This window comes from Oncorhynchus mykiss, chromosome 21 (genome assembly GCF_013265735.2).
Source record: "Oncorhynchus mykiss isolate Arlee chromosome 21, USDA_OmykA_1.1, whole genome shotgun sequence".
Lineage (NCBI taxonomy): Eukaryota > Metazoa > Chordata > Actinopteri > Salmoniformes > Salmonidae > Oncorhynchus > Oncorhynchus mykiss.
The window spans coordinates 53,498,196-53,511,350 of record NC_048585.1 but is presented as its reverse complement, the minus strand read 5'-3'; the positions used below and the strand labels follow the sequence as shown (position 1 = coordinate 53,511,350).

The 13,155-nt window shown below is 49.4% G+C and overlaps 1 protein-coding gene across 1 annotated transcript; it reads right to left on the bottom strand.

Annotated features, from left to right (window-relative positions):
- Positions 1–6,324: 6,324 nt before the first annotated feature.
- On the bottom strand, positions 6,325–11,228 carry LOC110500725. Its single transcript, XM_036956519.1, has one exon. The coding sequence runs from the start codon at positions 10,996–10,998 to the stop codon at positions 8,029–8,031; it is 2,970 nt and encodes a 989-aa protein (XP_036812414.1). The 5' UTR covers positions 10,999–11,228; the 3' UTR covers positions 6,325–8,028.
- Positions 11,229–13,155: the final 1,927 nt, after the last annotated feature.

Genomic DNA, 13,155 nt, shown 5'->3' with positions numbered 1-13,155 from the left:
GTGTCTTCAGCTAGAGAGGTAGGGAGTTGGCATTAAAGCACGACCAGAAAGCTTTCATATTAGAGTGAAGTGGGAAGTAAAGTATAGAGTGCCAATATACTGTAGATGTGCATTCGGCATCTGTGCTTTTCGATAGAAGAAGCAAGCTTAGGAACGAGCTTAGGAACGAGAAGAAACCAGAATGAGGCAGTGCAAATGATTACTGGCAAAACTGGTTCTTTTTCAAAGTTTGCCCATTTCCTCAGAACCTTTTCACGGAACTGTCAGGTTATTGACATCTCTACTGTACTTCAAATGGCTCGTAAACACTGTAACTGTATATTTTTTTCACCCAATATTGTTTATTTCCCTCGCGGCCATGTTGATGTGTCATCTGGGGGGTTGTTGAGGTTGTTATTTCAATCAAAAACAGACCACTTTTGGAAAGAGAGTTTTCCCATCCTTCGTGACCTTGAGAAGCAAACGCTAGGCAAGCTCTAGGATCAAACTGCCACTCGATGGCAATCCAACAGGCTTTCGTGTGATCCCTTACGAATAAATATTACCAGACGATACAAGTTGGCAGCACATCTGATGTGTCTGGATGTGTGCTGTAGATGGAAACACAGATAAGCGAATAGGACATTTCGGTGGTTGCAAAATGTAACGATGTTCGTCTGAGGAAGAAGGAGTAGACCAAAGCACAGCGTGGTACGTGTTCATATTTGCTTTAATTAACTGAACACTAAATACAAAAGAACAAGAGAATAAATGAAAACCGAACAGTCCCGTATGGTGCAAACACTGAAACGGAAAACAACTACCCACAACCCATAGTGGGAAAACAGGCTGCCTAAGTATGGTTCTCAATCAGAGACAATTGCCTCTGATTTGACAGCTGCCTCTGATTGGGAACCATACCAGGCCAAACACCTAGAAATATAACAGACAGAACCAAAACTTAGAATGCCCACCCCAACTCACGCCCTGACCAAACTAAAATAGAGACATAAAAAAGGAACTAAGGTCAGGATGTGACACAAAAGGATTAGGGTGCTGATGTCACCCGACCTGGGAAACACAATTTCTCATGTCGTGTGGATTCAGAGTGAACGTAAAGCAAACATACAAGACCTTGTCGCATTACACATACTGTATTACATATTCAAATATAACACTGTATGGTCTATTACTGAACTGAATTAAGCACTTTCACTGAGAGAAATTCCCTGTTCCCTGACACAGCAAATGGTTATTATGTCTGTCAAGAGTGCACTGGTGTGGAATGGCTGAAGGGTACTGTGCGCTCAACACTAGAAAGTCAACACTGACTGACAAGCATAGCCCTGATCAAAAGCTACACTCTGTGTGAATTTGCATGTTCACACACTCTTACAGGAAGTACACATTCTGAATACAAACAGTGAAAAGAGAAACGTTCACACACATATTCATATTCTCCCGTTCTCGTTCCCACGCATACACACACACGCTTGCAGACGAGCAGGCAGACACACACACGCTTGCAGACGAGCAGGCATACACACACACGCTTGCAGACGAGCAGGCAGACACACACACGCTTGCAGACGAGCAGGCATACACACACACGCTTGCAGACGAGCAGGCAGACACACACACGCTTGCAGACGAGCAGGCAGACACACACACGCTTGCAGACGAGCAGGCAGACACACACATGCTCGTAGACAGGCAGACAGACAGACAGAGAGACAGACACAGACAGACAGACAGACACAGACAGACAGACAGACAGACAGACAGACAGACAGACAGACAGACAGACAGACAGACAGACAGACAGACAGACAGACAGGCATGCAGAGACACACATACACACAAGCCCACTGTACTGCACAGAGAACAATAAACAGATGTGGATAGAGACCGATCCCTTCTGTGAGAAGGGGATGCACATTCCCGTCACCAGTGTTCTGCAGCATAATGTTCCCATTACACACTGTTCTAATTAGCCAACCAGTGGTAGAGACACATTGAGAATCCCCATGGTAACCAGATCCCCCATTATGTATTCTGTTTACTACTACAGACTATACTAGACCCCCAGTCCAAAGCCCTATTTCCTGTCTTCTTACTCTCCCTCTTCCCTCCCTTCCTCCCTCAGATCAAATATTTCCGTATTCCATATTTCTCCGCATGTGCTGACAGACCACCAATACCAAAGAAGCCCTGCTTAGCCCCCGAGGCCACGGCCGAGCATTGATCTGCGAGAAAGATGGTCAAGGTACTGGCATGTCTGTATGGAGGACTGCACATGGACCAGTCCCAGCCCAGCTTCCTCAGGGTCTATCTGGCAATCGACCAGAAACATAATGTATGTAAACAGCCAGATGCCGACAAATCCAGTCAGTAAAACAGCCAGACAGTCAACTACACTAGGAGTCAATCCGCTGGCCTTCCATTTGATTCAACACAATTCCCTTGCGAAGGAGCACGATTTGTAATGACAAGCCATTGATCAGTGGGGGGGGGGTGAGACAGAGCGACACTCCCATCGATAATCACTCACTTTTTTCCTAATTACTTCACCCCATCGACCTAACACAACACAAGACAACAGCAACAGAGGTGGATAACATGATGGAAACTGAGCACCACAGTGGCTCTGAAAAGTACTGAGGGAGTCACGGAGAGACAGATCCTCTGTCAGATGTCTTGAGGGGAGGAGGGGGAGGCACACAGGAGAGGAAAATGTGGTTAGGGGGGTTCGATGTATCGATTTAGTGTCCTCTTGATGACTATATACCTTTATATTGATGTCACCAATCTGAGGTAAAGAATGATGTCTATTTTCACTCAATTGTGTGAGGTGAAAATGTGAGCTTGTGTAAGGTAGTAACACAAGCTGTCCGCGGTGATATTAGCGCTTTGTAAAATAATTGAATATGGCTAAATAATGTTGGAGGACAGTGTAAAGTATGTCACTAACTAGTGCGACAACTACATCTAGTTCTCACTCATTTAACCATTTAGAGAAAATGCTATCAAACACAATTTAACTGGGCACTGCTGTAGAGCTTCTGTAGTGACTCTGCAGCTGCCTGAACGTTCCCCGTCCCTACTAATACAAACGCCACGTATTACATCTGAATGGACTTGCAATTGTTGATTTGACTTAAGAAAATGGAGAGCTGGCCATTCAAGCAGAAGTCTGGTATTATTTGCTGGGGATGGCTTTGACTTGGCTCCCGAGCAACGCAGCGGTCTAAGGCACTGCATCTCAGTGCTAGCGGCGTCACTACAGACCCTGGTTTGATTCCAGGCTGTATCACAACCGGCATTGGTTGGGAGTCCCATAGGGTGAAGCACAATTGGCCCAGCGTCGTCTGGGTTAGGGGTTGGCCGCCACTGTTAAATATACACATGTTTAACAATAGTCTGCGTATGAGCAGATGCAGACACACGCTGCTGATTTCTCTCTCATACCTATTTGGCACCAATCCTTCTTTGTGCTCTGTTCAATGCATTTCTGACTTCAACTTTAAGACCTAGGAATGTGTAATGAGGAAAACTGATGCTACAGGTTCTCCCTCAGTCAGAAAATAGTTTCACATTTCAATAACTCAAGGCCAGGGCATTAACAGCATGAATGGGAGTTTTTATTCCTTTTGCGAAGGTTGGGGCTATGAAAAAATGAACATTGGCAAGTTTTTTAACTTTTTGAACATGGTTGAGGGCATGTGTGTCTGGATTTCACTTCATTTTGGAAGTGGACGACGCCCTTAAGACGTTTTGACATGAATAACGACCAGTTAGAGACAAGAAAATATAGTAAACTCAACTTGTGTTCCACTGATCACCGACACTGGTCAACGAGGAGGAAGCCTATAGGGAGGAGGTCAGAGACCTGGCAGTGTGGTGTCAGGACAACAACTTCTCCATCAATGTGATCAAGATCAAGAAGATGATTGTGGACAACAGGAAAGGAGGGATAAGCACGCTGTAGTGGAGCAGGTTGAGAGCTTCAAGTTCCTTGGTGACCACATCACCAACGAACTATCATGGTCCAAACACACCAAGACACTCATGAAGAAGGCAAGGCAATGCCTATTCCCCCTCAGGAGACTGAAAAGATTTGGCATGGGTCCTCAGATAAAGTTATACAGCTGCACCATCGAGAGCATCACTGCCTGGTATGGCAATTGCCTGCCTCTGCATAGTACATCACTGGGGCCAAACGTCCTGCCATACAGGACCTCTATACCAGGCGGTGTCAGAGGAAGGCCCTGAAAATTGCCAGACTCCAGCCACCTTAGGCATAGTAGTCATAGACTGTTCTCTCTGCTACTGCACAGCAAGCGATACCGGAATGCCAAGTCTAGGTCCAAAAGGCTTCTTAACAGCTTCTACCCCCAAGCCATGAGACTCCTGCACAGCTAATCAAACGGCTACCTGGACTATTTGCATTGAACCCCCCCCCACACACACACACACACATTTTTTGTCTGCTGCTACTCTCAGTTTATTATCTATGCAAAGTCACTTTACCTCTACCTACATGTACATATTACCTCAATTACCTGGACTAACCTGTGCCCCTGCACATTGACTCTGTACTGGTACCACCTGTATATAGCCTTGTTACTGTTATTTTATTGTTGCTCTTTAATTATTTGTTATTTTTCTAAATATATGTATCATTTTTACTTCAGTCAAGTTTATTTTTAAAAAACATTTTTTTGGGGGGGGGGGGGTTCTTAAAACTGCATTGTTGGTTAGGGGCTCGTAAGTAAGCATTTCATTGTAAGGTGAATACCTGTTGTATTCGGTGCATGTGACTAATAAAGTTGGATATGATTTGACTTACGTTCTACTCTACTTTGATGTATGTTACAGTTTAGTGAGAAATACCTTACTCTATCATGTTTCAATAACTCAGTTTCAACGGCAATTTTGTATTCTGATTGTATTCAATTGGTATTCAGCATTACAGACTATCGAAAGAAGGGCGCCATCCTGAACTTCAGAATGTACTCCAATGAATGAACTCCAATGAATGAACTCCAGTGTACACCACTTTCTGTGGTCTATTAAATATTAAACTTGCCGGACAGAGCTCCAACACACCACTATTCCCCTGATACGCACGTGCTTTTGGAGATGGCCAACTTGCGCAGGTACCCAGGAATATACGCATGGAGATGCCAACTGTTGCTGACGTCACCGTTTCGCGGTGTATAAATCTTGTGCGTCCATCCATGACCAGATTCTATTGCGTCATCAGCTGATTAGGTGATAGATGCGGCAGAACATGGCGGAAGGCATGCAGAGTAGCTGACCAGATCTGTCCCTATGGGGCTTACATCATCAAGGAGGCGCCCCTTAACAACCCCTAGCAACACAACCCCACTGTGTCTGAGTGGCTAAGCCTGACCCTGAACACACAGAAGGACCCATGAGCTATCACCTTACAGGGCGCCATCTGACTGCATTCTGTCTGTGGCACAGAAAGGAATAAAGATATTTACAAAAATAAAATCTCTGTAGTCAGTGGCACATCTATCCCCTGTGAGTGATCACCGCCCGGCCTCACAGGCAGGCCTTGGGCTGGCTGCAGATGAATAAATCTCTGGGATCTCGATGGTCAGTGGCATCAGATAACCTCCGGTTTTAAGAGCAGCATGCCGTGAAGCAGGCCTCCAGTGAGAGGTGACCCGGATGGATCAGAGATTAAACACAGAAGAGACCCCCTTAGAGCTCCACACTGAGCCCCAGTCTGGTTGTGATCAACACATTCCGTTAATATGCAATAAGGAGCCGACCCTGCCAGCTACGATGACACACCACAATGCAGCCTGGGTATTGGGGACTGGTGTTGCCTAATAAGATAAGACGAGTATTTTATCATTTAACTTTTGAACTCTGCGTTGCTGGGAAAGGGCTCCCAAGTAAGCTTTTCACGCTAAAGTGTACACCTGTTGTATTTGACACATGAAAAATAAACAATTCCTCGGTATCGGGGACGGGTGTTGCATAATACAGTGAGATTGTTGTCGGAGAGTTTTAATGAATCATTTCCCAACCCTGTGGGCTTTGATTGATGGATTCTAAACGTTGTGTTTGTCGCAGAGCTGTGATATTCCTACGTTCACACACCCTCCCGCCTCTCCTGTCAGCGTTGAAGGGCGCCTGAAGATGTTTGTTTAAACACCCGATAGGGCCTCTTCGACTTAGTGCTGCTTCCATATACTCTCTGTGCACAAGGAATCAATTTCAAACTGAGGTTTCTGCATGTCTCCTAAAACAGACAGGATTACATTATGAAGTGATTGGACCATGAACCATTAAATCACAAGACATGAATATCGATAGAACCCTTATCATATAATTTTAATTAACAATTACTTAAAACCTAACGGGTAACAAAAACATTTAAAAAAACATTTCACAGTCCTTAGATCAGAAGGCACATCTTAGATTGATTTCATTGTCTGTCATTTCTGATAGTCTGTCATTTACAAGTGCAAGCCATCTTTTGAATGGGGACTGCAGTTACTGTCAAACTTGCTAGAGGGTGCATTGACTTCAAACTGTAAATGTTGGTATTGTCCCATCATGGCTATTAAGGAAGTTCATAGAAAGCTCAGGTCAGGCCTGTGACAAGAGGGAGTGGGGCGTGCTGAACACTTACAGTATGTGACATGGGACTGGGGAGCGATTGAAAGATCACGAGTTGAAAAGGCCAATGGTAAAGTCAATCGGGAGCCTGTGACCCCCCATTACAGTCCTTGTAGTCTGTAATACAAACACATCTTACATCTGCACTCAAACCTTCACGAGGAGCATGGGTGAGATAGTTAGTTTAATTGGAGTTGAATGGAAGGAACCATCCCCTTAGACAGACAGACATTCCATGGAATTATTAAGAGTTCTGTGGTCAATATGAAACAAAAGTCACTTCGTTGAATCAGGAATCATGACACTAACACATTGTCTGGAAAAGTCATTGCTACAAACTATACATACACAAAAACAATCAATCAAGCACATATATACACGCGTACTGTATAAAACTAATTTGGTCTGTGGTGTGAATTGATTTGTTCCGGTACTTAAAAAAGCAGAGGCGTAAAAGTAATATCCGTGTGACTGCTTCTTCTCAACAGCGTCGTGACAGTCAACAGCGTCATGACAGTCAACAGCGTCGTGACAGTCAACAGCGTCATGACAGTCAACAGCGTCATGACAGTCAACAGCGTCGTGACAGTCAATAGCGTCGTGACAGTCAATAGCGTCGTGACAGTCAATAGCGTCGTGACAGTCAACAGCGTCGTGACAGTCAACAGCGTCGTGACAGTCAACAGCGTCGTGACAGTCAACAGCGTCGTGACAGTCAACAGCGTCATGACAGTCATGCTTGTATAGTTTGGTTCAACTGCTGAAATGTCTGCTGTCCTGCAAAGGGGCGTGAATCACAACCGCCTTCATTCACCAACTTCTGAGGTAAATAAGAACCTGCTTCTTTGACAAAGTGGACAAAAAATAGTAATTTGTGACACCACACTTTGGGGAATGAGCTCAAAACCTGAGCATTTGTTTGAAAGCAGACACCCAGATTTCATCGGCAACAAAAAAAATGCTATAGGCTACAGTATAGTTCTTTGGCTTTGGTTTTCAGATGGCACTGGTAATACATTAACAGTGTATACCCACAGCATCTGTAACTATAACCAGATGACGTATTCAACCACAATCCCAATAGATTGTTTCTATTATGACCCTATAGTGCAATCGTATAGGGATCATATACCTTGTCCTGTGAGATCTGCGTAAGCAACAATAATGTCAAATCATCCCAAGAAAAGGATTAGTGTTTTTTGTTGTTGTATTGCTTCCTGTATCTTCTCTTTTCTCTTTCAACCGATATTCCACAGAAACATCCAAGTGTTTCACAGAGTCGCAATCAATAAAGCAACCACCCAAGTCCTCTCTTGCCTTCTTCATATCCTCTCCTCTTATTTATAAAAACAGTTTATTTATCTACAAGTCTTTCCTCATTTTGTCTGTTTAAACATGTGACTGCATCCCCTTGCTGGGATTGAGCGCGCCCTGCTTGTCGTGCGCCCCGGAGATCCAATGGTAGCAGTCGGTGGCGGACTTATTGCGTGGCGTGACAGCGCAACGGGTACAGTAGACGATGCCCAGTGCCACCATCACCACGATGAAGATACAAAGGGGCACCAGGAGGCCTACCAGCAGCCAGTTGGCACCATCCTGCTTCTGGATACTCTCATCCTCCTGGGGAGGCTCCCCCTCATCCTCCTGGGGAGGCTCCCTCTCATCCTCCACGTCCTCCTGGGGCGGCTCCCTCTCATCCTCCACCCCCACCACGTCCTCCTGGAGCGGCCCCCTCTCATCCTCCCCCTCCACCTCCACCAAGTCCTCCTGGGGCGGCCCCCTCTCATCCTCCCCCTCCACCTCCACCACATCCTCCTGGAGCGGCCCCCTCTCATCCTCATCCTCCCCCTCCATCTCCCCCACGTCCTCCTGAGGCGGCCCCCTCTCATCCTTTCTCTCCCCCTCCACCACGTCCTCCTGGGGCAGCCCCCTCTCATCCTCCCCCTCCACCAAGTCCTCCTGGGGCGGCCCCCTCTCATCCTCCCCCTCCACCACATCCTCCTGGGGCGGCTCCCTCTCATCATCCCCCTCCACCAAGTCCTCCTGGGGCGGCTCCCTCTCATCCTCCCCCTCCACCACGTCCTCCTGGGGCGGCCCCCTCTCATCCACCACCTCCACCACATCCTCCTGGGGCGGCCCCCTCTCATCCACCACCTCCACCACATCCTCCTGGGGCGGCCCCCTCTCATCCTCCCCCTCCACCTCCAACACATCCTCCTGGGGCGGCTCCCTCTCATCCTCCCTCTCCACCTCCACCACTCCCTGGTTGGGTGTGAGGGGGGTTTGAGGAGCCAGGGGAGAAGGCAGGGAGGGGGTGTGCTGGCCTGGGTCCTGGTTCATCTCTGGGGAGGATGTCACCCACCCATCGTCAATTACCCCCACTTCCTCATTCTCATCAGCTTCATCATAGTTGGATGCGGGGACATACTGGTCAGTGATTGGCTCCTGCCACGTTGTAAGTCCTTGGTCCTGGCTGGTGGGGGTGGAACTGATCCAGAACCAGTTCCAGGCCCCTCCTGAGATAGTGGAGGTGGGGAGGACTGAGGGACTGGTAGTGGTCTCTTCATCCTCCTCAAACCAATACCTGTCATATGTGGGTGTTGGGGTGGGGATTGTGTCGGATGTGGGGCTGGGAGAGAGACTGGGCATGGGTTCCAACTCTGGCTGGACCTTGGCAGGGACATTCCAATTCATGATGTCCCAGCCAGGTGTATACTCCTCCTCTTCTTCCTCCTCCTCCTCCTCCTCCTCTTCCTCCTCCTCGGGCTCTTCCGTGGGGGAGGGCAGGAATGGGTTGTGGTTTAGGACTGGCTCCTCCTGGGGTGCGCTGGTGACCCAGATGATGTCACTTTCCAGCCTGGGAGGGTCTGTGAGCCAGTCCAGGGACTCTTCCTCCTCCAGGGGCCAGTCGGTGTAAGTCTGCTGGGGGTCCCACTTGGAACCAGGTTGGCCGGTGACCCAGGGGTACGAGGGCGTGACTGCGGTGGGTGAGTCCTCTCCTATCTTCCTGCAGGAGAATTGGTCAGAGAGTAGCTCGTAGCCCACCTCGCAGTAACACTCGAAGCCCCCCTCGTAGTTCACACACATCTGCTGACATGTCCCAGGGATCTGACACTCGTCGGTGTCCTGGCAGTGGGAGGGGTCCTCGGGCAGGGGGGAGAAGCCCAGGTGGCAGTGGCAGATGTGGGAGCCAGGCGTGTTCTCGCAGGCGTGCTCACAGGGGTCATCCATGCACTCGTCCACATCCTCACAGTCGCCCTCCTGGTCATGCCGGTAGCCCTGGCGGCAGCGGCACTCAAAGGTTCCCTGTGCGTTGACGCACAGCTGCTCGCAGGGACTCTGCAGGCACTCATCTACATCCAGGCAACCACGCTCATCCGGGTCCAGCATGTATCCTTCGGGGCAGGCACAGCGGTAGCCGTCCGACAGCGGAAGGCATTCGAACTCACAGGGGGCACTGTGGCACGGGTCGACAGCAACACATGTCTGCCCGTCGTCACCGAGCTGAAAGCCGTCCGAGCACTCACAGTAGTAGTGTTCCCTGGCCTCCTGGCAGAAATGCTCGCAGCCTCCATTGTCCCGATCACACCAGCTCTTCTCTGTGGTGTCGGAGCAGAGGGGCGTCTCCCTGGACCACCCCACAGTGCCATCCTCCCTCAGCACACACAGCACTGACTGCTCCTCGGTGCCCCCCGGGCAGGGCACCGTGGCTACAGATCCAAAGGGCACGTGGGTAAGAAGGCTACTGAGGAGACTGAAGGGGGTACTATAGAGGGCATTGCTGCCCCCCTCGCTCCAAATAGCAGGGCACATGCCCTTGTAGGTGTAGTGGCACAAGTAGCCATCCACGGGCACCGAACACGAGCCGTCCAGCCATTTAAAATTATCATGCTGCTCGTGGGCGGCTGTGCCATAGGTCATAACCACACAGCGCGGGGCCGAACAGGTACTGGGTGAGTCGTCCCTCAGCCAGTTGGTGTACTGGGTATCCTGGTCACCCGTAATCCAGGAGAACCCACGGAGAGGGCGAGAGGCGGTACACTGGCGAGGCTGTCTCTGGAGACCAATCCACACCCGGACCTTGGTTCTGAGGCCCCGTAGCTCCACGCTGGAGAAGAGAGCAGCGATAGTGTCAGCCCCCTCTTGGAGTTTGACTGTGGCCAGGTTGCCTCCCTTCTCCTTGCAGCTCCTCCAGGAGTCCAGGAAGGTCTTGCGCTGGAAGTAGACCACGAAGCAGCCGTCCTCGTTGCACAGAGCGTCCCTCTCCTGTAGCTCCTGGCCCCATACAGGGGGACTATAGTAGAGGAGACCCAGTAGTGAGACAACTACAGCAGCAGCGCAGCGCACTGGGGAGCCCATTGTTAGTTCCCTCTCCACAGCTTTACTTTTCAAATCCTCGCTTTTTCTTCTTCTTTTTTCTCTTTCTCCTCTTCAACTTTTTTACTATTTGTTTCTTGTTTTTTTTCTTCTCATCCAAACTTTTCTCTCTTCATCTGCACAATACCTCTCCAAACCTCTCTCTCTCTCTCCAACTACCTCAGTCTTCCCTGCTAACAGAGTTCTGTGCCGGTGTTGAGTGCTTGCAGATTGTCCCTAGATTTCAGAGAGGGAGTGGGAAGATAGGGAGGGAGGGAGGGAGGGAGGGAGGGAGGGAGGGAGGGAGGGAGGGAGGGAGGGAGGGAGGGAGGGCAAAAGGGGAATGAGCGAAAGAAAGAGGGAGGAAATTTAACAAAATAATTATGTTTTTGGAAGAGGTGGGGGGTTCTCAGTGTGTGTGTGTGTGTGTGTGTGTGTGTGTGTGTGTGTGTGTGTGTGTGTGTGTGTGAGAGAGAGGGGGGGAGGGGGATGCCTGTGAGTGTATCGGGGAAGGCTGGGGGAAGTGCACTGCACTGTGTATATTTATCTTTCTAAGAGTGTGTCGTAAGGTTTTCATAAGTCAGTTTATGGAAATAGCTTGGGACCCAGCCATACCCCCCCATGTCCCCTACCCCCCATATCCGCTACCCTCCAACAACACACACACACAGGCACACACACACACACAGGCACACACACACAGGCGCACACACACACACACACACACACACACACACACACACACACAGGCACACACACCCAGGCACAAACACACACAAACATACACACACAAAAACACACCATCCCACCAGGCCTTCAAGGCAGATATTCAGTTATGACACTTCAAAATGTTTTGGTTTTCTTCATTAATTCCACAAGCAGGAGAATTACCAGACAAAGACCTGTCTGTGTTCCAATAGCCCACCACTCTGTTCCCCTTGGTCTCCTTTCAGTCCATAGCTGAAGCTTTCTCTCTTTTCTTTGGTCCGTCTTTCACATCTCTGTTTTATCAGAGAGAACATGAACACTTTTTGCTTAACGAGCATGTCTGTTAAATGGAAGTAACGAAAGGCTTGAATGGATATCCTCAATGGGTGTGTGTGTGTGTGTGTGTGTGTGTGTGTGTGTGTGTGTGTGTGTGTGTGTGCGTGTGTACACCCACATGTAATACATTTTCTAAATACTGCATTCCCCACTCGCTTATCTGTCCTTTGGAATCAAATTAAGATTCCTTTCGCTCATAAAATGTGTCATCCGACACTGACGCTATAGCCTTAAGCAAGAGAGAAGATACCAGCCTAGCTCACATTGCATTTTCAACCATGATAGCAACAATCATTCCACTCACCTTGCTAATAACGCTCCTTTTGATATGGAAGCAGAGAAAGTGGCCAAGGCCCTGCACAGGAAAGGGCCTCAGGGTTCTGTAATGAAAACAAGGCATGAGTTAATGGAGACTGTGTTGCCAACCAAACTGGGGGGGGGGGGTTGTGCAGGAGCAGTCTAGGGAGGACTGATACGCCTGGGGAGGAGGTATCAGTCTGGGTAGGACGTATCAGTCTGGGGAGGACGTATCAGTCTGGGGGGGAGGTAGCAGTCTGGGGAGGAAGTAGCAGTCTGGGGAGGAAGTAGCAGTCTGGGGAGGAAGTAGCAGTCTGGGGGGGAGGTAGCAGTCTGGGGAGGACGTATCAGTCTGGGGAGGACGTATCAGTCTGGGGGGGAGGTATCAGTCTGGGGGGGAGGCAGCAGTCTGGGGAGGAAGTAGCAGTCTGGGGAGGAAGTAGCAGTCTGGGGAGGAAGTAGCAGTCTGGGGGGGAGGTAGCAGTCTGGGGAGGAGGTATCAGTCTGGAGAGGAGGTTTCAGTCTGGAGAGGACGTATCAGTCTGGGGAGGACGCATCAGTCTGGGGGAGAGGTATCAGTCTGGGGGGGAGGTATCAGTCTGGGGAGGAAGTAGCAGTCTGGGGGGGAGGTAGCAGTCTGGGGAGGAGGTATCAGTCTGGAGAGGAGGTATCAGTCTGGGGGGGAGGTATCAGTCTGGGGAGGAGGTATCAGTCTAGGGAGGACCGATACGCCTGGGGAGGAGGTATCAGTCTGGAGAGGAGGTAGCAGTCTGGGGAGGACATATCAGTCTGGGGGGGAGGTAGCAGTCTGGGGAGGAG